Below are 27,411 nucleotides of genomic sequence, written 5' to 3'. Positions count from 1 at the left end.
CAACAGTTATGCTCACCTATATCTTAATCTATGGCTGTCTACTTACCTAAGGAAAACCCCTCTCTTAAATTCAAAATTCTGCACTGCACTGCACAATGCACTGCACAGCACATGCATATAAGCTTTCTATCTATCAGTGTAAATATAGGTACCTAATAGTTGTTGGCTGATGCTGCAATAAGATGTTTGTGTATGTGTTTAGGTATATTATCGTCATCAACAACCAAATACCGGATTAAAACGGAAATCTTACGGTAGGTATGAATTAGAAGATATATGCTTATATTTATAGGTGCTCTCAAAATGCAACGGAACAAACACAGAGTTATCCTACAAAATCTGATTATAAACCGCATGACCGGAAAACCTCAAAGGAATGAACGTATTAATGCCTTGCCAATAAGCTCAGTAAATACGAAATATGGCAAAGCCGAACGCCTTTGGCTGATGATGGGGGATATGGATTTGTGAATGTGCTGGATATCTTCCGGTATAGGTAGCTATTCCCACTACCTTACCTACACCTGAGCTTTTGTTGTCGTAATAAACCTGTTTACACTGCGTTCAACCAAAAAGGTGTGTTTGCGACTTGTCTTTGCGTGATTTATATCCCATAAACATACTGCCATAGACAGATAGTGTTCTATTATAAGGCCTGATCCAAAGTTATACCCTCAAATCATCATCGAAGCAAAGCTAAAGGTTTGACAGGCATATACCCTACCCTACCTTATAATATTGCAATATACACAAAACACAGTTTATTCCATAATTGATTGTTGGGGTTTGCGTGCGGCTAAACGAGTTGACAAAACCTTCCGATTCCGAGTATACCAATGTTTTCTCAGGTTTTATTGGTGTCATTGAGTGCCGTGAACAATTAGGTCCTCATTTATAACCTACATGTTCTATCTACATGTACCCCAAGGTGTTCATGTTTCATGCAATCACAATAATAATAATACGCCACCTATTTTGTTGACACGTAACTAATATGGTGAGTTTTTATTACCTACATATTTATGGTGTTCAAAATAAATATGTACTTTTGACATGCAACGATGTTTTATTTGATTTGGTAAAAATAATTAAACCAAACAAGTTATGGAGAAATGTCTGACACTGATTGAGGATGGGTATTTTGCGTGCTGACTTAGACTATGGATTTAAACTCATACTCAAGTGCGCTGGGGAACCCAATAATCATAACGGCAAGTATCTGACGAATAAATGCTTCCAGGGAGTCATTCCAAGAGGGGTTGTCGTTTTACGCAAGAACTCAGCCTTACGAAAAGATGAGGCGTTAAATCGCACGATTTAGGTGACTATTACCTTTCATCTTAGTCAAGCTCTTCTATTTTACGCAAAAAAAAATGACGGTAACTATTGCCAGTAACGTTGTGATTTACATCATCTTTGATTTATTTGAAATAGCTCGCTATTTAGGCAGTTGTCAACTTCAGATCTGCCAACTATTATTTAAAAACTAAATCATTAGTTAACACGGAAAAATAAATCATCAGTGAGCCAAAAATGGTACAATTCAGTACTAAAATGGCACATAACAATAAGTCACCAAGATCTTGCGATCTGGCATCTATTTATTTTCGTTTTTGGAGACAAGTGAAAGATATGAAAGTCCTTGCCAAACCGATGTTTCACGACCAATGGAATTTCTTAAATATGACGCAAATACTGCCAAATGCAGCTAAGTAAATTAACCCTATACCGCATTAGAAACAATGTATGGCTTTCTACACTTTAATAATTTTGTAACCACTTTTTTTCAAGAAGTGATTAAAATTAGTAAAATGTTTTCAATGTATACATTTTTTTAACTTTACTTGTTCTTAACTCTTACCTACAATAATCGTTAACTGAAGTAAAATAAATGTATTTAATTGTTCTTAAGCTGAAGAAATGGAAGCTCGTCGTTTTTTTTTATAATAAACACACACTCAAGGGGTATTACTACCCTTAATATGCAGAGGCACAGTGTGAGAGATGGTTTAAACGGAGATGTCGGTGCAAATTGGTTTTGAATTCCTGAATATTGCAATGACTAGGAAAGACAGAATGTGGTAAAGCATTCCACATTCGCGTAGTACGGCTTAAGAACGAATCTCTGTATTTGATAGTACGGCCGAAATTGGGCTCGAGGGTATATTGATGAGCATTCCTAGAAGGGCGAGTATTACGGTTGAACTGTTTACGAGGAGGAATGCAATTGGCTATTTCACTTGAGCGTAAGACGTTAAAATAAAGGTAAAAAAGGGTTAGACAAGAGACCTTACGACGATGTTCAAGCGAAGTAAATGAACTTATGAAGATATTATCATCTATCAACTTAAATGCTCTTCGTTCAATACCATCCAAGAGGCTTAAGTAAGTTGCAGGAGCACCAGCCCAGAGATGGGAGTTATACTCAAGCTTTGGACGTATGTAAGTCTTGTAGATAACAGCCAGATCAGAAGGGGTGAAATATTTCTTGCATCACCTAAGGAAACCCAAACACCTTGCGGCATTTTTGGCGGCATCGCGTATGTGATCATTCCACAAGAGGTGGTTGGTGACACTCATACCGAGAATATCGAGGTGTTCAGTCTCATTGATGCAAGTGCCATCCATGGATAATGGCAATGGGGTACATCTCGCTTTAACGATACAAGACAGCATTGCGTTTTCGAAGCATTAAATTCCACCCGGTTTTTTAATCCCCACTGTACAATGCTGTTTAGGTCGGAATTTAATGAGCTTATCATATTTTTTCGTTGCAGTTCCACATCCAAAAAAGAGGGATGTGAGTCTGAAAACGAATATGAAAAGCTAGGAGTACTATCGTCAGGGAAACAATATATTGGATTAGATGTGGCAGACAGGAGATCATTGATAAATATGAGAAAGAGTGTTAGAGATAGAACAGAGCCCTGGGGCACACCAGCATTTATTTTGTGGTTTTCAGACTTGAATACATCCAATACCCCTTGTGTTGAAAAATTCGAAAGGTAATTACTAATCCAATGAAGTAGGGATTCATGAAAACCGAATGCACGCATTTTCGATAAGAGAGCCTGATGCCAAACCATATCAAATGCTTTTGAAATATCAAGTGCAATAATCTTACTTTCTCCAAAACGATGAAAAGATTCGCTCCACTGTTCGGTGAGATGAACCATGAGATTACCAGTGGACTTATTGCTTCAAAACCGTACTGCCGGTCATTAAGAAGCTTTAGATCTTCAAGATATTTCTTGAGCTGATAATTAATCAGCGTTTCTATGACCTTGGAAAGAAGGGACGTAAGTGCAATCGGTCGGTAATTAGAGGTTGAGAAAGATTCGCCTTTTTTGGGTATGGGTTGGACAAATGCAGTTTTCCATCCTCTCGGAACGAGACCTGAGGAGTAGGACAGACGACAAAGCTTATGCAGTGGTTTTGCCAGCCTTGAAGAACACCTCTTCAGAACAATAGCGGGGATCTTATCCGGACCAGCAGATTTATGTGTGTTTAGATCTCTAAGGACTCTTGCCACAGTACGAGTGCGAAAAAATATTGGTCCCATAGAATCACTAACTTGCTGAAGTACAATCGGAGTCATAACACTCACTGGCAGCGTAGAATTGGTGGTGAACTGCCTAGCAAAGAGATTAGCTTTCTCTAAAGAGCTAACAAAAGGAGTGTCATTGACAACGAGCGTAGGAACCGATGAAGAGGATGAATTCCTCATGTTTTTTACAAATGACCAACAATTTTTAATGCCTTTGGGGCATTGCATTATGTTTTGCATTAATTTTGATCATGTACAAATTTGGTCCGTCGAATACGGGCGTTGCAGGCCTTTCTGGCTTGTTTGAACTTTTTCCGGATTTCCTCAGTTCGGTTGGCTTTATAGCAACGGAAACTTACCTCTTTGACCCTAATAACCTCTTTACATCTCGCATCAAAGCAAACGTTTTCCTAGGGTCTGATACTTTTAACCCTGGTCGGTATAAAAGTTCTCATTTCCAGGACAATTAAACTTGTTGTTATATCAGCGCTGACGTCAACGTCACCATCGAGGAAGAATAGTGACCAGTTATAGATCCTGAAGTAATTATTTAGACCGTCCCAGTTGGCTTTCTCGTATTCCCAAATGGTTCTCTTAGGAGCTCTTTCTTTAACTGAACAATTTTCAAACGAGAAATTTGCTGATAAAACATAACGGTCAGATGTGCTAAAGGAGATAGAACACTAACAGTGTACTTATCAGGGTCAGAAGTAAGAAACAAGTCAAGAGTGTTTCTGCTCGACCTTCAACGTCCGATATTCGGGTGGGCTTGTTGACCACCTGAATTAGGTGGTTCAACACACCGAAAATTTCTGCACACACTCCAAAGGGTTTTGTCTGGCCTGAATGTTGAAGCCATTAAGAATTGTGTACATTGAAATCGCCCGTAACAACGATTTCAGTGCGAGGATAGGACGAAACAATTTTTTGGATGGAATTAGACAAAGCATCAAATTCACGAGAAGTTGATACTCTGTCTAAATTAGGGCTTCGATAAAGGAAGCAGTAGTAGAATGATTTGCTTATTTACGGTGAATTTAAACCACATATAATAAAAAAAGGAATTGGTGCAAGTACCATATTGTGGTTAGAGCTGATAAGCAACATTATTCCTAATGTAATGGCGAGGCCATGATGGGAAAAAAATAAAGGCACAAAGCTATATCCATGAATACAAAATTCAGCAGGATCAGAATCTCCACCTACTTGGGTTTCACTTAGTGCCAAAACAGCTGGCCTGTATGAAACACGAATATTACAATAATCTACTCTGAATTGTCCAATCATTGCAAAATAAAAAAAAATGACTAAAGCCAAAACAGATAAAATTAAAAATGAAATTCACTGAATTGAGACACATTCCTGCGTTCGTCAAGGAAAACTTCATATTTTCGGAATCGGCTGAGTTACCAGAATCAGTAAAGGTCCTAAATACCCCATCGGAATATTTTAAATTCTTGTTCATTGATGACATAATGAACCAAATAACTGACGAATCAAATAAAAAGCATTTAAGGATAATATAAACAATATGGTCAGCATCACAGATGCTCAGATTAAGTAGAGCAATTCATCGGAATGGTTACTTTCATCTTTAAGGAATTTCTGGAATAAAGCTGTAGGACGACCAATCAACAAAACAATGACGTGCAAGAAACTTGCAAAAAAAAATTAAAAGCTTAATCCATTGCAACGGCAATGATAATATCTTTCCATGTGGAAGAGACACGACACATTTTTTGAAATAAGGACACTTTTGGAGAAATTACGAGAACGGTTGCTTTTGATCCCAAAAGGAGATCCCACCGTTGTTGAATCAATCATACCAACAAAATGTCACAATGAACTGAAGCAGTACAATCCAGCCAAACCTATAAGAACTAAGTTTTGAGTGGAGTTTGGTGGATACTAGAGCAATTCATTTCCTGATGGAGCTCCAGAGCTGGGTGTTGTGGAAATATCGTCACCAGATTACAATCTACTGTGGAAAAAAATGTCACCCACTAACCTGAAAAATAAATTGTTGAAGGAAGGACGTGGAACCATGATCGTAAAAGTGGCAACTGTTGATGGAGTTTAGCTAAGTTTGGCTGTCCGGGATCGATAACAAAATGGTTACTCTGATGACACCACATGTGTGAATGAATCCAGTAACAGAAACCCGTCGCTATTCACGAAAGTATAAACCTTATGGAATTCTTCTTGCTCCGCAAACTGTTTATGTGTCAAACAAGTACATGGGTGGAATGATCCTTCTTGATTCGATGCTGAGCTTGTATCAAACTTACGATCGAAGAAGTAATATAAATATTTCGATTTCGAACTTGAAATAGCCGAGTTTTTATTCAAAGCTGAAAAAGAAGCACTCCATGGAAGACCTCGAAGTGTATCTGGACTTGGATCTCCTGCAAGTCCAACTTCTTCTGCTACCGATCCGGATCACCTGCAGGAACACCAACAAAGAAAAAGCATTCTGAAAGATACAAGACTATCCTCTACTTTTGATTCGTTTCGACCATGTGGGTCATTTACCAAAAATAAAAAAAGATAACACTGATAACTTCAAATCCCGTCTGTCGATTTGTCTTGCTTCAAAGTTTGTCTTTATGTACTTGTATCAATTTTACCAAATTTCTGTATTTTTTTTTTGTAGATTTTATTTTTTATGAAAAAATGGATAGTTTGATTTTTATATAAAGATTACTGAATATCGAAAACAATATTTTCTGCGAAATAAAATAAGTTTGAAGATAATATTTTTAATTTTTTAAAAGCTATTTGAGTCGAAAGTAAATTTTTACCAACTTTTAGTATTGTTTTTTTTTAGAGTTTTATTTTTTGTAAAAAAAACTGTCAATTCGATTTTTTTCAAAATTTTATCGAATGTTGAAAACAATATTTCTTATAAGATAAAATTAGTTTGAAGCCAATATTTGAAATTTTTGAAAAGATATTTGAGTCGAAAATCAATTTTTACCAACTTTTGTTAATTTTTTTTGCACATAAGTATACAAATTGTGAACTATTTTTAAGCTAGTCAGTTGCAAATTAGTTCACTGTATAATCAGACTTTGCCACAAGTTTGAACAGACAACTTTTTATTTAAATGTAATTGGCTATTGTCGGATTGATGACTTTACCATTATTGTTGATTGAGAAAATGGTGTCTTTTTAGTTATGCAGTCACGGTCTCACTTAAAAAAATCTTGAACTGGAACTCAATCCAATAATCCTGCATTTCGTGTTCAAAATCATGTTTTGACTTTCAACTAAAAAAAATCGGAACTATTAATTAATTTAAAATAAATTCGTTCAAAGATATAAAAATTTTCTCAAGGTCGTTCTTCAAATTTAAAGATGTTTTTATATTTCCAACATTTTTTCTACAGTAAAATCCAAAAATCTTTAAGACTCCAAGTGACTTCTCTGTTGAAAGTATGAACATATTTGTGTAGTTAAAATATATCTTAAATTTCATTTATTCATTTACATACAAATATAACATTCTTAATCTTTTGTGTTATACACCAAAGTCTGCCGACATAGTATGTATTGCATATACATATATTCCAATCAAATGACAAATTGAAAAACCCCAGACATGCAAATTCAAAAAACCCAAACTATTTTCCACAAAATTTTAATGAACAGCATGTTTTTGCCAAAAAACTTACCTATAAATATGTATCTTTTATACCTACGTACGTATATAGATGCAAAACTAACCTAAGTATCTATAAAAAGGAATAGTAAATGCTTCGTTAAATCCTTCTCTATACTTTGACACTATTATATTATATGTATACGAATGGTAGACGCATACAAAACACTTATACGAAATAAATCAAGGATATGGATATGTCCTTTTTCTAATGTACCCATACAACATAAACATATATATAAAATATTTTTGTTTTAATTTTACACAGGGAAGAGCTTCACACTAACCATCACCATATCGACATCACCACCGCATATAGCCACCTACAATAAGGCGATAAAAGTCACTGTGGACGGACCCCGAGAGCCCCGTTCGAAGACAAGTAAGTAAACAATATCTTATCCTTTGGAAAATCCTTTTGTTGTTTGCCTAGAAGGCAATTTAATTTGCATCCATATTTGAGATAGGCTTTCACAGATTGTTAGTAGTTATGTTGATGTATCTTTGTCTGTAAGGATGTGTGGGTTGTGTGCATGTGGATCTCTGTGGGAAATGACAGTTCCAACTTTCATCTACCTTAGTGAGGAAAGTTCTATCTTTCAAATGAATTGCTATGCACTGCCCCCCACACACGGAGAATATAATTTCTAGATGGGCAAAATATCCAAATGCAAACGTATCTTATAAATGTGTTTGTAGCACAACCAATCTATTCCACAAATGATTTATCTTTGGAAAATATTTAATGTATGAGATACCTTGCTTCCTTTCCTACTCTATAGGTATAACGTATATTTATAGATATGTGAGTAGGTTTTGTATAAATTTAAATCAACTGCGTATGGTATGGAGTATGATATCTTGCAAAACAATTCAAACATCTTTTGCATACAAAAGGATTGCAAGAAGAGAAAATCCTTGATATTCAACAACTGACAACAGAGTTCTCTCATTCTATCTGCCTCTTTGTCTTTCAACCTCTTGGACTTGGGTTGTGATGGAAAATTTGCATTTTCCTTGATACTCTATCTAGAGCTGAGCAGAAGGATCTATGTTGGTAATTGACTTCAAGTCTATTCATCTTCACCTCACCACTACGCGTTGGCCAACTGTGGAATTCCGTAATTAATTGAGGAAGCTTAAGTGCTGGGCACACAGCCGGAGAAGCCCCCAAATGTCCGATTACATGCTACGAATACGTAATGAATTGCGTGTTTAATTAATGTCCCTTATATTGTATATTTATGCAATATGCATATTACCTACGTAGCTACGTTACGTAGTATGTAACTTGTAAAAGGTACAAAGTAGTGTTGTAAACTTGAATCGAATCTTGTGCAGAAAAGGATATGAGAACGACTGTTTGGAATATTGTTTTACGGACATTATTAAAGATCGGCAGATTTTATAGAAAAAAGGATCAAAGCTTTTATAAAGAATTTTGAAAGAAAAGCTTGAGCTTTTGAATTTAAGAGAAACACAAAGTTCATGTTGCCTTCTAACTGATCCATTGTTTCGCTGGTTTATAAGTAAGCAAAGACCAGAGATTATTTTGATATTGATATAAGCATCGTAAATAAAGGAAGGGTTAGAAAAGAAGGAGTAAGTCTACATTGATGTCGCTCTGGGTTCTTGAACATTGCAATGACAAGAAGAGACGAAATATGGTAAGATATTTCACATGCTGGTAAATAAAAGGACGAAAATCTGTTTATCACCAAATATAATTTTAAAATTTTTGTAACGTAAATGCTTATAATTTCCTTTGCTTCATATTCCTTCCAAAGCTTCTGCCACTTTCAAAGCTTAAATATTCGCAAATGTTCAGTTAAAAGTTAGGTGCCGTTTTGTTTATGCTTGACGGGATAAGTTGTGAATCTAATGACGACTGTCCTTTTTAATATGTCTTTCTCAATATCGTTTGTAACACTGGAAATATTTTAGTTGGATCAGTTTACAGACCATACAACCATTTAAGCATAATACTGTTGGTTACGACGTAAGACACAATTTCTTCTTGCTTTTATGAACATTTCCTTGATATATTTAAGGCGCTGAATCTGAGTCCCACTTCACCAAAAAGTCTAGTTACCTTCTAGAACTATATCTTTTCAGCGATGTTGGTAAGCTTATGCTAGCCAGCTTTTAGCACCTAGTTTTTCTAAGCACGATTTACTCTTTGTGTGTTTGGATTTAATTTTTCAGGTTGATCAACAAATTTTTCAATACCGAGACTTCAAAAACTTAAACACATCTGATTTAGTGCGTGATTTTGACTGCGTAGAATGGAACTCAATGTACCATATGCAAAGTGTAAATGATCAAGTCAGGTTTTTACGGCATAACGTCAAGGAGCTTTTTGAGAGGCATGTTCCTATTAAAAAACTTCTCGTTAGGAATACGGCTCCACCTTGGCTAAATAACGACATCTCTGCTCTGATGTCACGACGAGATGCCACCTACATTCAATGGAGACATTACAAGTTGTCGTAATGGTTAGAACGGCAAAAAGACTTTATTATGAAAATAAACTTGGTTCTTTTACCTCTGGCAGAAAATTTAGGAAAAACCTGCGTGAAATCGGTATTGGCAAACAATCTAAAAAGCTTGTTGGTGACGTCGATTGTGATGCTCTCAATAAAAAGTTTAATTCTATGCCTTTAAACCTTGATTCACCCGTTCATTCTCTTACTGAGGCGTCACCAACTGCTATCAACAGCTCTCTGAGTTTTTTAAGAATACAAGATGAAGAAATTGTAGAGGAACTAATATCGATTAAATCTAATGCTACTGCCTTGGATCAAATGGACCTTAAGTTCTTGAGGCTATACTGCTTCCAAATATACTACATTTATAACCTACATATTTAAGAGCATACTGACTACTTCCGAGTTTCCTTTAGAATGGAAGAAGGCTAAGGTTATTCCCATTCCCAAAAAGCAAACAGGTACTGCTACAGAATTTCGGCCGATTGCCATTCTTCCGTTTCTTTCGAAGGTATTTAAAAAACTATTCTGGGGCAAATACAAAAATAACTTACAATCAACAACCTTTCAAGTACCTGTCAGTCTGGTTGTAGACCTAAACACAGCTGCAAATCCGCCTTTCTATTTGTAACTGATGAAATAAGAATGGCAATGGACAGTAAACATGTTACATTGTTAACACTGTTAGATTATTCAAAGGCTTTTGATACTGTTAACCACTCTTTAGAGTCCTATAATTTAGTTCTTTCGTATCTCAGTGGAAGGCAACAATGCGTGGGTGGCCAATGGATACTCGTCCACATTTCTTAATATTTTGAGTGGAGTGCCACAGGGATCTATTCTTGGACCAGTCCTCTTCGCACTTAAAATTCCACAGTGATCAGAACGATCTCCGCCTTAACCCTGTCAAATCAACATCCTTACCCATCTATCGCAAAAACATTGATCTATAGGGCTTAAACCTGTTGAAACTTGGCGACGAAACCATTGAATATGTTAGCACTGCTAGAAACCTTGTAGAGTAGTAGCTAGAGTAGTATTCCATCACACTCTTATCATGAGCATGATCACCTTAATAGTGCCGTTGGTAAAGTCTATGGAACCTTTGAACTCAACTTAAGACGCACTGTCAAGTAAAGGAATTCTTTCTTCAACTGCACATCATGAATGTGGAATGTATTCTCCAACTCTGTCTTTCCCTCTAATTTTAATATTTAAAACTTTAAGACGAATATGCACCGGTATTTCTTTTTAAATCCTTTCCATTTAAGCATTTTTTTTGAACTTTTGACATTTTAATGCTATCAATACTCCCTTGAGAGCCTATATGATGAGCCAATTAAAGATTTATTCATAGCGAAAATCCTTAAACTTGATCTTAGCTAGGTTTCCATATTTTGACAAAATAATTGATTTAAAAAAATAAAAATAGAGAAATGAGTTGAGCTCATTAAAGCAACATTTTGATCCATCCTTACCTTTGACATCTGAGCAACTTGCTTATCATTTCGTTTTTTAAATATAAGATCTGTGAAAACAATCCTTAAAAAAATCATAATAATCATTTACCTAGGATAAACTATATAAGGGCAGAAATTTTAATTAAAAACGCAGTGTTATCACTTTTAGGACAACAACAACAATTCCACTTTGCCTTCGGACAACGACCGTTCCATTTTTCAGCCGACCCGCTATCTGGATTTCGAATGCCGCCCATTGGAAATTGTCAAAGTGAGTATGAATATTATTTTATTATTATTACATTATTTTTATTTAAATTTTTATCGGCAACGATGAACGTAGTAATAATTTTTTTTTGGTATGTGGGGAGGAAAGGGTAGTTATTTATTTTTTTTTTGTTAACGCAGCACATTCACAATTGGTAATTGACGAAACTAACTTAACCAGCTAACCAAGTTGTGAATAGTTGTGGCCCAAATCACGCGCACGAAAAACCACAGTGTTTAGCATAAATATTGCAAGTATGCATGTTCTTTTGCGGTAAAGCAAAATACACGGGAATAGGGCAGAGGTGGTGAAGTGGAAACTGGGAGGGGTGATAGGGGTTAGTGTTTGAATTGAAATTATGTAATAAAAAAATAAGGGATGTTAGGGTAAATTATTGACATAGCGTATAGTGATTGTGTTTTTTTCTTTTTTTTTAATTCATAATTGTCATTAAATTTTGTTTTTAATTACAAATACATAAAGTATGTAGATATGTATGGATGTAAATAAAACGAATAGAATAGTCTATAATGTTTATATGTAGATATGTTTTTTGCCTAAATATTCACACACGATTGGGGTGAAATATAAATCAAATAATGTCACCATAAGTATCAATTCAAATTCAATTTATTTTTTAGGTTAATTTAGAACTTTTTTGTTTGCTAACCCAAAACTGTGGCAAAAATATCACCAATTCAGAATGTACTTAAATTTATAATGTAAAAAATATGTCACTATTTTCAATTATTAGAAGAGTTCATGAAAATTCTTTGGTTATTAAAAAAATATTAACCTCTATCAGTCTATACACTCCGCTTCAACTGAATACGCACAAACATTTGTGAAATTTTAAAAATGCTTTATATTTTATGATAACGGTTGGTGTTATATATTCCTTGAAGATGTTAAGAAATTTGTTTCTAAAATATTACCCAAATAAGAGCCAAGCTACAGTCCGAGGCGGACCTGGGATGCGTCTCCAGCCAGTTCGGTCCCTTGCTAGCTGTTTCCAGTTTGGCACGACAAATTGGTTGGGGTATTCATCTGCACCCAACTGTGTGAGCCACCCAGTCCCGGTCTTCCTCAACTGCGTCGTCTCTCTGGATTAGATTTGAGGACTCTCCAGGCGCGAGCGTTGGTGACCATTCGCTCTATATGATCCAGCTATTTAAGTCCTTGGACTTCAATTCTGTTAAACAGGTCGGAGTAGCTGTACAGCGCTTACATCGTTGTATCTTCTCCTCCATTGTCCATCTTTGCAAACGGAACCGAAAATCACCCCAAGAATTTTTCTCTCGAAGCATCCTAAGACGTTCCCACCTTTCTTTGACAGGGTCGAGACTTCAGGGCCATAAATGATAAACGGGATGATGAGTGTGTTATAGATGGTAATTTTAGATGCTTGAGAGAGGAATTTACTTCTCAATAGCCTTCTAAGTCCAAAGAAGCAGCAATTTGCAAGAGTTATTCTTTGTTTGATTTCAGCGCTATTGTCGTTGTCTGTGTTAATAGCGGTGCCTTGGTAGACAAAGTCCTTAAATACCTCAAAGTTTTAGCTATCCATGGTGGCATTTTGTCCAAGATGTCGTCGTTCATAGTCCTTTTTTGATGGCAGCATATACTTGGTCTTGCCCTCATTGACCACTAAACCCATCTTCTTCGCTTCCGTCGCAATGCTCAAAAACGCTCCCCTGATATCACGCTTTGATCTTCCAACTATGTCAATCTCATCTGCGTATCTGAGTAATTGGATGGACCTTTGGAAGATTGTGTCTCTAGTGTTGACGGTTGAGTTTTGCACAATTCTTTCCAGAACGATGTTGAAGGAGTCGCATGACAGTGCATCGCCTTGCCTAAAACCTTTTTTGACATCAAATGCATCAGTAAGATCTTTTCCGACCTTGATAGAGCAGCGTGCATTCTCCATCGTCATTCTGTACAAACGGATAAATTTGACAGGGATGCCAAAACTAGACATTGCTTTGTAGAGCTTTTCTTTATAGATGGTGTCATAAGCGGCCTTAAAATCGATATGGAGATGGTGGGTATCGACTGGAAGTTCCTGGGTTTGCTCTAAGATGTGCCGAAAAGTGAATATTTGGTCAATGGTGGACTTTCCTGCTTTGAAGCAACACAGATAAGGGCCTATCAGATTGTTGACGAACGGCTTCAGACGTTCACATAATACGTCAGAAAGGATTTTGTATGCAATGTTCAAGAGATGCTTCTGTAGTTGGCGCAATTTAAAACGTACACGAAATATACATAAAAGTGAACAACGGAAAACCATGCGAAAATTTTGTTTTTCAAAACTGAAATAAGCTGAAAAAAGAATGGCATCACGTGGTTTTTTAAGATGAACAAAACATTTAATTTCGCTGGGTGAACTTTTTATTTTCACGATTTTAGAAAATATAATGGTTTTTCTAGCTTTTTCATAATAATTGTAAAGGATGTGTTATGGTCTTAGCGTCTTGGAAAGAATTGGTCATAAATATTATTACATTTTTGAACCGTTCTCTTCTCTTACCAACATGATAACGCTCCATTTAACTCGGTGAAAATAAAAGCTTAAGCAGAGGAGCAAAATGTGCACTTTCCTCATTGGCTACAATACTCATCTGATCTTAACATTATTAAATATACTTGCAGATGGTTGATACCCAAAGTTAATGAGGTAAGTCGCAAGTTAGGCGCAAAGAGTTCCCAATTTCTACAATAAAGTTAACATGGAGCAAAATTTCGTTAAAATAAATTAAAAGGTAGTACCCGTGGCATGATGGTTACTGCTTTGGACTGTCATGCTAGAGGTCTTGGGTTCTGCTTGTGCCATCTAAAGTTCTTTTCACGGGTACTGCCTCCTGCGAGGAATTGACAAATCCTCCAAGAGTAATTCTTGTAAAGTCCTTTCTCAAAATTAGACGTTAGGATTTGTCTTAAAACTGTAGGTCCCCTCCATTACTGACAACATTACTCACACACAGGAATGGTTGAGTGTTGCAGTATTTTCAAAAATGTATGTGAATATTCAGTTGAAGGGGAGTGTAAGTATGAGTACGTATATTTCTGGAAAATCATAGTTGTTCCTTTTTTCAAAAATCTCTTCAAAAGGTCTATTAATTGAAAAATGAAGAACAAAGCATATTTTTAACTTCCTATAATAATAAAATATTGTAATCGGCCCGATATATGACCATTTTCAGATTAGTCATTTTTCTACGTTTCAAGTTCTCTAGAATATTAATTAAAGGTTTTTAAAAAGATGTTCGTACGTCATCGTCAATACACCCGTAGGTTTGTCAATAAATTTTGTCTTACAGTCAATTATATCAAGATGTGCTGAATGTGTTTTCAATCCAATCTGTTTAGTGGTTTTTATATTACAAATTAAAAAAGAGGCTAGGATGCAACCCAAACCGATTTGTCTTGCTTAAAAGTTTGTCTATTTGTACTCATATCAATTTTTACCAAATTTGCGTACTATTTTTTGTAGATTCTATTTTTTATAAAAAACAGACTGTTGGATTTTTATATAAAAATTACTGAATATCGAAAACAATATTTTCTGTCAAATAAAATAAGTTTGAAGCCAATATTTTTAATATTTGAAAAGCTATTTGAGTCGAAAGTAAATTTTTACCAAGTTTTAGTATTGTTTTTTTTAGAGTTTTATTTTTTGTAAAAAAAATTGTCAATTCGATTTTTTTCAAAATGTTATCGAATGTTGATAACAATATTTCTTACAACATAAAATTAGTTTGAAGCCTAAATTTCAAGTTTTTAAAAAAAGATATTTGAATCGATATCCAATTTTTACCAACTTTGAGTAATGTTTTTTTAGATTTTTATTTTTTATAAAAAAAACTGTCAATTTGATTTTTTAAAAAATTTTACCAAATGTTAGACGTCATTTTTCATTGCACAACATTTAATTCCTAAAATTTTCGGGGTGACACATTTTTTTTTTAATTTTATTAATTTATATAAGAAACCGTTAATTCGATTTTTTTTTTTCAAAAAATATGCTTGTTTGGTATCACGCAACAATATTTTATACAAAATTTAATTCAGGTAGGTAGAAATGGCGATCTCGAGGCAACCTAGAATGAGAGCAATTAGCGCTGTAGTGCGATGTTTTGATACCAAAAACTCGTTTGACCTGTGATAGAAAGGGAAAGATTTTTAGAGAAGCTTTATAGCCATTATGTTAGAGCCATTTTGTCGCATTGAGAAAAAAGATTAGGTCTCTAATCTTTGTCTCAGATAGCTCATCAAGTTCGTGAAAGAATGCTTTTCCAAAGTATTTCATTCTAGTGTTTGTCAAAACAGGACATTTGCAGAGGAAATGGATTTTTGTTTCACTTTCTCTTCGGTCACTACAGCTACGGCAAAAGGTGTTAAAGGAGATACCCAACTTCTCCGCATGAACTCCTATAGGCCAATGTCCGGTACAAACCCCAACAATCCTGGCTATGTCTTGCCTTGGCCTGCATAGAAGATCGCTTGAACGGGTTTTATTATAGGTGGGCCATATCTTCCTAGATATGATGCAGTTGGGTAAATTGGTCCACCTTCGGTTTGATTCAGTTTGGTAGATAGAAAAGATTTTACCCTTCATAGCACCAAGAGGAATGTTAACCATTTCCGCAAGTGAGCTATGAAGGTCCGATCCTTGCCTGGCTAGCTCGTCAGCCCGTTCATTTCCCACGATACCACTATGACCCGAAACCCAGATCAGGGTGACAACGAGGTTAATATTCAGGCTTGCAAGCTCATCGCGACATTGCTGGACCAATTTAGATGAGGATGTGGCCGAGTTAATGGCTTTGACAGCTGCCTGACTGTCTGTGAAGATTGCCGCATTTAAATTTAACTCAAGTCTTTAGCGTTTTTGTTTCGTGAGATATTTAGGGTTAACTAAAATATTCCCTTTTTTTTAAATTGCTATGCTAAAAACCAAATCACGCAATTTTCTTGAGAGCCCTTTCTGCATCTTTCTGCATTATTATCGGTGTAACCAAATTTTTTTGAAGTCGATATCTCTATTGGTTCTTGAGCTATGGACGACGAAAAAAACGTCACGAACGAGAAATGTCAAAATTTTTAATTTTACAAATATTGCCCATTAAAATAACTTCCTGTGGGAATATCTCAAGAATAAATGAAGGTATTGACTTCAAAATTTGTCCATTATAAGTAAAATTTCGAAATTAACATTAAATCATTTTCTTCTATAGGCGTTTTTGAATAAGAAAACAAAAGTTAAAATAAAAAACCCTAATAGAATTTTAACATTTAACTTAAAATATCAGGTTCAAAACAAAAAAGATACTGCAATCAAACTAATTTTATCATCTGTAAAATATTATGGCTAACTTTTAGTTAATTTATTAGAAAAAATCAATTGATTTGTTTACAAAACACAAAAACATGAAAAGTGTTAAGAAATGGTATGCGACTCAGTCATTATGCAACAAAGAAAGATATCGACTTAAAATTTCTTTACTTTAAACAAGATGTTATTATTTATATGTTGTTAAACTTACCAACAAAATTTCTCATCCCAGCTTCAATTTTTATATTTTTTCACACAAACGAAATATTGATTTTTCATTAAAAATAAAATAATAAAATTAAAAATAAAGTCCTAAACTATATTTTTTTACAATGAATAATAAATTACAAAATCAAAGACTATCACTTAACAGAATACCAACATATCATGGGTTGGGTTTTACAAATTAGATTTAAATGAAATCCTTTTTGCGTCTGATGCATTTACATATGTGTACATATACATATTTATATTTATGTTTTGTGTGTGATACCCGAATTGTTATGTTGTTTACCCTTCACTATGCCCACATACCCAAACCGACAATACATTTATTTTAAATGTTAACCGCTCTAACTGAGTTACATCATTGCATAAAATACACAAAGTGGACAAATAATCATATGTACCGTTATGTGTTGCATATATAATGTTATATGGCCATCCTAAATTTGATACCAAAAATACACCCACAATATCACATGAATGTTTGTAAAAATTAACAAAAAAAAAAACTATACCTATGCATGCATGTACGTCGACTACAACAAAGTCGATGACTACACGACGCTACGCGACGCGACAGACGACGCACGTAATATTATAGGATATATACAACCAACAATATAAACTGCAACAAGGACCACGATAATTGCATTGAAAATTTAAGCCAATAGCATTAATAATGCGGCCACAAAATCAATATCCGTCCATTTAAAGTCCACTCGCTTATAAAAACTAATTAATAATTTTCGAATGGGCTATTAATTAAGCCTAATTATGCCTTTGACCAGCGTTGGCAGCGACAGCAGCAGACTTATTTCAGGACAGCCGTTATAAATATCCTCGTTTATGTTTCGTTTTTTTTTTTTTTGTTGCTATATAATTTAAATATAAAAAATGCATAAGTGAGAACTTTGTTTCTATAGATTGTTCCAATGAATGAACCTTCAATTTAATTGATCTTACATATGTACACATATGAAAATTGATAAACATATGTGTATGAGAAAAGTTCACCTTTATATTTAATAGAAGGTATAAAATCTGCAAACATTTCAAGGAATTTGTAATTATTAATAAACTTTAAACGAACGCACGAGTAAATCAAAGGAGCTGTTTCTTTTTTTCTAAAGTCTCACTATGATTTGTAAAATTGTTCCAGGATCAAACTTTATACTGAAAAATTGAAAAAACAGGGTTTTGCAATAAGGATATTAAAAAACGAGTATTTTTTAAGGAAGTCAATGGATGTTTACTTCATTAGCATTTGCCATTAACAATGGAAAACGATTTAATAACTTCTGACTTCACGAATTGAATCTTTAAGAATTTGAATGAGTTTTCAAAATTCCACAGAAAGAACGCAGCCAGGAAAATTTAAAACAAAACAGAGATGCATCTTGTTTAAAACTATAGAAATCAAATAGGTTGGTCATTCACCATAACAGTAGCGCCAGTCCCATTTTCAAATATTTAAGGTCTGATCGCTGTGCCCATCATTGAGATGATCTTCAAAAGTTGTATAAATCTGGTCTATATACCTCAGCGATGGAGAGATGTAAAGATAGTTTTTATTCCCAAGGCGGGCAAATGCTCGCATGTCAACCCTAAAGCCCTAAGACCTATTAGCTTATCATCATTCATTCTTAAAACTCTGGAACGATTGATCATATCCATATACGTAATAGCATTGATAAGTGACTATCAATGTCTCAGCATGCTAACTGCAAAGGGAAATCGGTAGAAACAGCCTTGCACACTCTGGTAAGAACTATCGAATACTCCCTTGAGCAAAAGCAATATACTGTGGTGGCCTTCCTGGATATTAAGGGCGCTTTCAACATAACATCCTAAACACCATGTTTAAAATTATGTAAAATCTCGTGTCTGCATCCTAACATTTTAAGCCAAATAATACATTCGTGTAGTGCGGCTAAGAAAATAAAATCTGTACCGAACAGTAGTAATATTGAGAATTACTGAAAATCGCTACTTCGTAAATAATTCTGTATCTATAGTTAGATAGAAAGACGAAACCATATTGGTGGGCTGCTGAACTAGATATACTCAGGAGAGGTTGTAGAAGGCTTTTCAATCGAGCAAAAAAGACTAGACATCCCCAAGATTGTGACTCATATATAGAATCCCTCAAAAAGTATAAACTAGAATTGAGAATAGCCAAAAGATCCTCATGGAGATCCTTCTGTAACTCCATAGAAGAATCCTCGGAGGCATCAAGGATAAGGAAGATTCTCTCGACAAATCTAACCATGCCTAGTTGTCTTAAAAACTCAGACGGTACATGGTCTAACTCTTGCGAATAAACGCAAAACTTGCTATTAGACACCCACTTCCCGGATAGCTCCCAATCCGTTAATACAACAAACGGTCCTGGGTCGGGTATTAACTTAATTTTTCCTCAAGGTCTGGTTACAAAAGAAAAATTGACATGGGCTCTGAATAGTTTCAAACCTTACAAATCTCCAGGTCCAGATCGAATTGTACAAGCTGAGCTACAATATACCATTGATATAACTTTCCCCATCATTGAGATGATCTTCAAAAGTTGTATAAATCTGGTCTATATAAAGACCTAAGACCTATTAGCCTATCATCTTTCCTTCTCAAAACTCTGGAACAATTGATCGATATCAATATACGTAATAGCACTGATAAGAGACTATCAATGTCTTAAACGTCGAATACTCAATCTGTGAGTTGATTAATCTAATGCTAAAAAGCAGGATCATCAGCTCTAAGTTGGGGGATTTTTGTACAAAAAGTTCTGTCAGTAGAGGCACTCCGCAAGGTGGTGTTCTGTCCCCTCTCCTGTGGAACATAGTGGTTAACGAACTACTAATATCCCTTGAGAGGTAAGGCTACAGAGTGATTGCATATACCGATGATGTTGCTATCGCTGCCACAGGGGAACATCCTAATACACTGAGATACCTCCTCCAAAATGCCCTCAATATGCTCACTAGATGGGCTGATCACTGCGGACTTTGTATTAATCCTAAAAAACAGACATCGTCCTTTTCACACCGAAATACAAGATCCCAGTAATTGTACCTTCTTCAATAAAAGGTATACCACTAATTTTTACCAATGGAGCCAAATACCTTGGTCTGATATTGGACAAAAAAATAAGTTGGAAATCCAATATACAGGAAAGAGTTAAAAAAGCTACGGCAGCTCTTTTCCTTGGCAAGAAAGCCATAGGAATCAAATGGGGTTTTCAACCTCGCATAACCTACTGGCTTTACACATCGGTCATCCGACCAATACTTATGTACGGGGTTGCAGTATGGTGGACTGCACTGGAGAAAGTCACATACTGCGACATACTCAGCAGAGTTCAGCGCACTGCATGTCTCTGCATAAGCGGGGCACTGAGAATCACACCTTCAGCAGCGTTAGACACTCTACTCCATCTGACACCCCTCGACATCTTCAGTAAACAAGTGTCAGCGAGTACAGTGATAAGACTCGACGCCTCATCTCAATGGACCAACAACAATGTGGGTCCCTCCATCATTTTGAACCTCTTTGGTTCTATACCAAAGTACATAGACTACACTATTCCTAAACCCCTATTTGGAAAAAACTTCCAGGTATCCATTCCATCCAGAGATGAATGGGAAGACAAAAAACTCCTGGATAACAAAAGTATTCATTTTTATACAGATGGATCCAAGACAAATGAGAGAGTTGGTAGTGGTGTGTACTCAGAAAAGCTCAATCTAAGCATCTCATTCCGCCTCCCTAATCATTGTAGCGTCTTTCAAGAGGAAATTTTAGTGATCAAAGAGGTTCTCTCCTGGCTAAGAGAAAACGTGATATCAACTTTTGATATCCGCATCTTCTATGACAGTCAGGCTGCTATTAAATATCTTGACGGTGTCTCAACCAATTCTCAAACGGCCCTCGATTGTCGATCGTCTCTTATGGAGATGGCGCAGCAATTTAACATTCACCTCTGTTGGGTGCCGCGCCGGGCCACAGAGACATCACAGGTAGTTGTAGAGCCGATGAACTCGCTAGAAAATGGAACCGTCAAACCTATTTCACCTGAAAGGGAGAAGTTAGGTATACCGATAGCTACATGTAAACTTATGCTAAAAGAAACAGCTTTTGCGATAGCAAATTCTAGGTGGCACAACTTACCAACATGCGCAGCCACAAAACTCATATGGCCTTCACTGGACCTAAAGCGCTCTAAAGACTTGTTATCTCAAAGCAGACTTCAAATTAGCTCCCTAATAGGTGTCCTTACGGGACACTGTCTTATAGGCAGACACGCAAGACGACTTGGTGCAGCCTCAAATGACTTCTGCAGGAGCTGTATGGACAAAGAAGAAGAGGAAACAATCTCTCACCTTCTCTGCACCTACCCTGCTCTTTCACTAAGACGCAAAACTTCATCTGGGAGACTACTCTTTTGATAATCCCAGTGAACTAGCTAAAAAGGATATCAAATATCTTCTTCGCTTTATAAAAAGGTCAAAATGGTTCGTCTAGTAAGAAGTTATTCTCTAGATTCATGCGGTATCACAATGGGTCTTTCTTTTGGCCTAAGTTTGTGGATTCTAATCCGCAGCCTAAGGCCTCATCACACCAAACCCAAAAACAACATCAAATAGAGACACGATTTGGATCAAATAGCCTTTTTATAAATTACTCTTGTGTTTTCCATACTCGAAGGCCAACAATTCTGCTCTTTAACGTAGCCTTGGAAGTCAAATGGGTTTCAACACTGAAGATAATTTTTTAACTTCTAATAGGAAGTTATCGTAATTGGTCCGATTTGTAAAATTGAAAATTTTGACATTTCTAGTCGTTTCAAGGTCCCAAGAGTCGAAAGAAATGATTTTTGACAGCTAGCATATTTTTGGAAAAATTCCAACTAACGGTTTATTTTATGAATCAAAAACATTACAAAAAAAATATTTGTCACCTCAAATATTTTACACCAAAAAAAAAGATGTTATCTCCAAAATAATTTTAAGCAACGAAAGATAACGTTTTCGACATTAAAAATAAAAATGATAGAAAAGATTAATAAAAGTGGTAAAAAATCGACTTTCGACTCAAATATCTTTTCACAAATTTGAGAATATTGTTTCTAACTTAGTTTTCGACTTTCGGCACAGACTTTGAGAAAAATAGAAATGACTAAACATGACTAAAAATTGGTAAAAATTCGACTCAAATATCTTTTCAAAAATTTGAGACTAAGGCTTCGAAATTTTTTCGTCTTATAAGAAATATGGTTTTCCACATTCAGAAAAATTTTGACAAAAATCGATTTGACAGTTTTTTTTACAAACAAATAAAAAACCAAACATTGATTTTCGACTCAAATATCTTTTCAAAACTTTGAGATTATTGGCTTTAAACTACTTTTATGTTTCAAAAAATGTTGTTGTCAAAATTCAGTAAAGTTTTGAAAAAAATTGAATTGACAGTTTTTGTACAAAAAATTAATGACCTAAAAAAAATTAACAAAAGTTGGTAAACATTTATTTTCGACCCAAACAGGTTTTCAAAAATTAAAAATATTGGCTTCAAACTTATTTTATTTCCAAGAAAATATTGTTTTCGATATTCAGTAATTTTTATTTAAAAATCCAACAATTTAAATTTTTTTAAGAATAATTCAACTCACCACTTTTTGAACACAAGACGAAAATCTATAAACTTTTAAGCAAGACAAATCGCCAGACGGGATGGGAAGTTATCAGTGTGGGTCGCATCACAGCCTCTTTTTAATTTTAAGATCGTCATCATCATTTTTATTAATTTCAAAAACACAATTAGGATACGACACGTGACGTCGCTGGGGATTAACCGGCTTGAGGTCTTAATGTTCACTGAACTCAAAAAAAATATGTATGCAAATGTGCAATACCTTATTCTAAAGATCGATAAATAATCTACTGACACAGCATTTTGTAAACACTTAAAGCTTCAGCTGTTTTTGAACAGCAAACCAAGTTTCGATTTGTCACATCTTAAACATTCCCACGTTCACTTTTACTGGCCTAGACTTTGATCATCCAAAAGTGCTTTTATTTTGCAAACTTTTTACCATTTTTCGTGAATTGTCTCAATTTTCATGCATCACTTCTTTTTAGTAATTCAAATGTGAAATAAAAGAAGATGCCAGCTTCAAAAGTGACAACTACCCTAAAAGTCGCGTATTCAAATTGAAACCTCTTATTGCAAAACTTTTAACATCCATAAACTAAATACCTTCAATTATAAACTATTTGTATAACGATTGCATTTGAAGCTATGGAAACATTTTGAAAATCTTTTACAATTTTTTTTACCTATTCCCACTTCTTTGAGTTTAAACATGGAATATTTTTGATGGCGATGTCAGAATGTCAACGACAATAAATGGCTATGGATCATAACCATTATAAATCTTCTGCCAATAATTCCACTCTTAAACCGATTTTCACTCAAACCTTCAAAAATCTACGTATGAATGTTACTCCCTCCAGAGAGGGTATAAAACGACAGGAGCACAATGTCCACAGTTAGATGTCGATCCGTATATCGAACATCTCTCAATATAACAAAAACCATCTGAATTGAAAATTGGTCAACACAGTGTAAGATACATTGACAAATGCAAAATACTTACATAAAACGGATATTTTGCCTCCACAATATGGATTGGCTTTTTTAGGGAGGCCAACGTTTGCAATTTTAAGTGTTTGGGTTTGGTTTTAATCACACAAAATAAATGGTCGGATTGGCGGCGAGCCATTATAAATCAAAAGCGTGAAACCCACAAACTTTCATAAGGACCTAAGGCTGATAAATGAAAACACATATATAGGATTTGGAAAGGAGTTTACATATTTTTATTTTTAATATATTTTCTTGTCTCTTCCTCTTTTTTTCTAGATATGTCACAGTTTGGTCTGGGAGCAGCTAACACACACTGGGGATATGGTTCGGCGAGTGCTTATTCACCGTATCTGGCCAGTAGTGGATTATCATCTTGTACAACACCATCGTCTGCTCAGTTTAATAATCCTGCTTTGGGTTTCACCTGCTCGTCAAATGAACAAGCTAACAATCAAGACTTTTCCGGAACAGCGAATCGTGATTGTGTGCCAAGTAAGTATACTCTACAAATGTCCACTGTGGCGTATGCGTACTTGTTATTGGTAAATTTACTACTAATTGGCATATCTTCTTCTTATTTTGTTTTTCAGTGCTTCCCGACTCCACAGCAACTGATTTAGATCAGCATCTCAGCAATCTTGTTGGTTCCACCACCGGCCAAATGACACATCACAGTCTTCTGGGAGCAACTGGTCAAACATCTATTTCCTCGACAGTAAATGGTGGTGCGGCAGCTAATTCGTCTATTCTGGTGCCCCGATACCATTCGAACTCCAATCAAGAATACAACGTTCACTCAAGTCAGAACGGTCCAAGAAGTCTAAGTGATTCATCACAAGCTGAATCTCCCGTCCAGGAGGACCTTCTCACCTCCAATACACCCAATCTTGGAGGTGGTGCGGCAGCTACTGGCAATGGTCCCAATAATGGTGGTGGAGCAAATAATGGGGTCGCTGCTAACCAGAACTTTACAGGAATCGTCAATCAAACACAGAATTCTTCTGTAGCGTACAGTTCCACCGGAGGCAGTGGATGTAATGGCTCGTTGTACCCCGTCTTGCCGGCTAGCCTGCTCTATTCCCAGCTCTATACCGCCGCAAACCAAACTCATGGCTTCCATTCGCATTCCCTGCCCCCGCATGCTTCGCCCAATTCAGCTGTCCACGGAGAGCTGCAAAGTGTGATGGACCACATTAGCAATGTTGGGGCTCGTCAACAGCATCATATCATGGCCGGTGGAAACACTCATCCCGGGGACCTCACACTAGTCGGAAATTGTGGAGCGTCTGCACGAAATGTCGACGATGGCAACACCAACCGCCAGGTAGCGCTGGCCGCCCACCGTGGTCACCACAATCCAACTGACAACGGGAACTCAGTGTGGCGGCCATATTGAGGGTTCGATTATCTGATGATGTAGGAGTGTCAAAATAGCGAATGACAAATGTCAAAAAGTTCGACATCACAACTGAGCCATTTTCAAAAATGAAACCAACAAATAGTAGAATTTTCAATGTAAATATTGTAAAATAAAACAAATAAATTATAAATATATTTAAATTATAAACTAGTTAAATTCTATCGTAAAATATTTAACACACAATTTGACACTTGTCGAATTGATTCCCAATACATTTAAATGCACAAAGTAAAAATTTAATAAAAAAAACTATTTAATGCAAATGTCATTGAGTATAAAGAGCGTATATAAGTTCCTAATAGTTTTTGTTGTTTTCTCAAAACCTACCTACTCTTAAAACACTATTTTATATTAAAATTATTTCGTTAACAATTTTTTGTGTTTTTTTGTTTTTGTATTTGTAAAATGTTTGTGAGTTTTGTAAATAATTTGTATATTTAATTTTTTGTTTTTTTTTTTAATAAAAATATAAATGTTATTTATTGTATACTTAGCCTAAGAAAAAACGAAACAAAGAAAATAAAAAGATATAAGATGTTTTCTTTTTGACATTTCAAAAAAAAAAAAAAAACAGGAAAAAACAAAAATTTATATACAAAAATATCTTATTATATAATATCTTATTTTCTAGAAAATACTTGCAAATTGTTCTGTAACTGTAAAACTTATATAGTTAAATTTAATTGTATAAAAATAGTGATGTAAGAAAAATAAATTTAAACAAAAGAAAAAGAAAATTCTCTATAATAATTATTATTAAAAATTAAAAAAAAATACTGTATAAGAAGATGAAATCCCATCAAAAGTTTATGTGCGAAATGTGAAATTTTTAAACTGTAAGATGATTAATTATTTATTTATTATTCAGATGTATAAGATAAAGTCTAATAAACAACAACCAAAAAATATGTACAAATCTGTGAGTTCTTTGATTTTTCTAGTCTTAAATGCGAAAGGATAAGTTGATGACTTATGGAATACACGATAAATCAACACATTTTGATGGTAATAAAAGTTGAAAGTCTGCTAAAGGTTATATCTACTCTTAATTTCTTTACATATTTCGGAAAAATTTCGACAAATCAAAATTTTGGTGGAAAGCCTCAATGCTTGTTTCATCTGTTAAGCAAAATAAATAAACAATAATTTTTCATAACTGCAACACTTACAAATGAAACAAGAAATAAACAAAAGACATTTTTTTTTGAGAAAGAAAGAAAAATGTGGGATTTTTGAAATTGATTGTATGGGAAAATGGAAAAGTGAGTACGAATTAAAAGGTCCTGCGCAATCAATGAAAATCATGAAAAGGGCTTTGTAAATAACTACTTTGCAAAAAGAACATTTTGAAGACTTTAACATAAAATAAAAGTTTGAAGGGATGAATTTTTATTTTTTTTTAAAGAGGTCGAGATGTGTTTTACTTATAACTAGCTGTTACAAACAAGCTATCGGTAAGAACTTAAAGTTATAAAAGTTTCTTAACCATTACTTAATTTAGATTGAAGAAATTATATTAAATATAACGCAAAGCAGCGCTCCATAAAAGGACGAGAGCTGCTCATGAGCTCTATGAGCAGAAGAGGCGAGAGGAACACCGAATTCTCAGAAGGAAAAACTGAGGACATGAGAAGCGTGCGGTCGAAGATGTTGAGAAGTTTAAAAGCAGGAATGAAGTTCAAAAGTTTTATGAACTGGTGAATCGAAATTCACAGGTATATAAACCTAGAACTGAAGGCTGCAAAGTAGAAAGTGGAAACATCATAGTGGAACCGCAGTCAATGCTGAGGTTATGGAAGGACCACTTCTGCAGACTGTATAACGGCGACGACGAACCCAATTTCGCAGTCAGGCAGGATCATCCATTCAATATAGACGACAAAAGCCAGCAATACCGCCCTCCCGACGAAGTAAAGATTGACATATCTAAGCTGAAGTCTAATAAAGCCGCTGGAGCGGATAGCTTGAATGCCGAATTTAGACAAGGTGATGCGCTGTCGTGCGATTTTTTTAACATCGTGCTTGAAAGAATTGTGCAGAGCTCACACGTCAACAACAGAGGCACTATCTTTCAAAAGTCTGTCCAATTACTGGAATATGCTGATGACATTGACATTATCGGAAGAACTCAGCGTGATGTCAATAGGGCTTTTGTGAGTATTGAGGCAGAGGCGCCAAAAATGGGTTTAACGGTTAATGAGGGCAAAACAAAGTACATGCTGTCGTCAAGAAAAGACATACAACACCGACGTCTTGGTCAAAACGTCATAATCGACAGACGTAACTTTAAGGTAGTCAAGGACTTCGTCTACCTAGGCTCCGCTGTAAACGCAGAAAACAACACCAGCGCTGAGATCAAACGCA

General features: G+C 35.3%; 1 protein-coding gene across 2 annotated transcripts in view; it reads left to right on the top strand.

Annotated features, from left to right (window-relative positions):
• LOC129948323 (runt-related transcription factor 3) overlaps nt 1–25,504 on the top strand; it is a 54,901-nt gene extending 29,397 nt beyond the window's left edge. The window contains exons 2-5 of one of the 2 annotated variants that reach the window (XM_056059276.1): nt 7,477–7,590; nt 11,324–11,425; nt 23,904–24,119; nt 24,218–25,504. In XM_056059276.1, the coding sequence (XP_055915251.1) occupies nt 7,477–7,590; nt 11,324–11,425; nt 23,904–24,119; nt 24,218–25,023 (1,238 nt within the window). In that variant the 3' untranslated portion in view covers nt 25,024–25,504. Of the gene's footprint in view, nt 1–7,476; nt 7,591–11,308; nt 11,426–23,903; nt 24,120–24,217 lie in introns of both variants that reach the window. The other variant, XM_056059275.1, reaches the window with a different exon arrangement.
• Nucleotides 25,505–27,411: the final 1,907 nt, after the last annotated feature.

The sequence above is a fragment of the Eupeodes corollae genome, chromosome 2 (assembly GCF_945859685.1).
Source record: "Eupeodes corollae chromosome 2, idEupCoro1.1, whole genome shotgun sequence".
Classification (NCBI taxonomy): Eukaryota; Metazoa; Arthropoda; class Insecta; order Diptera; family Syrphidae; genus Eupeodes; species Eupeodes corollae.
This window is presented reverse-complemented; position numbering and strand designations above follow the sequence as displayed.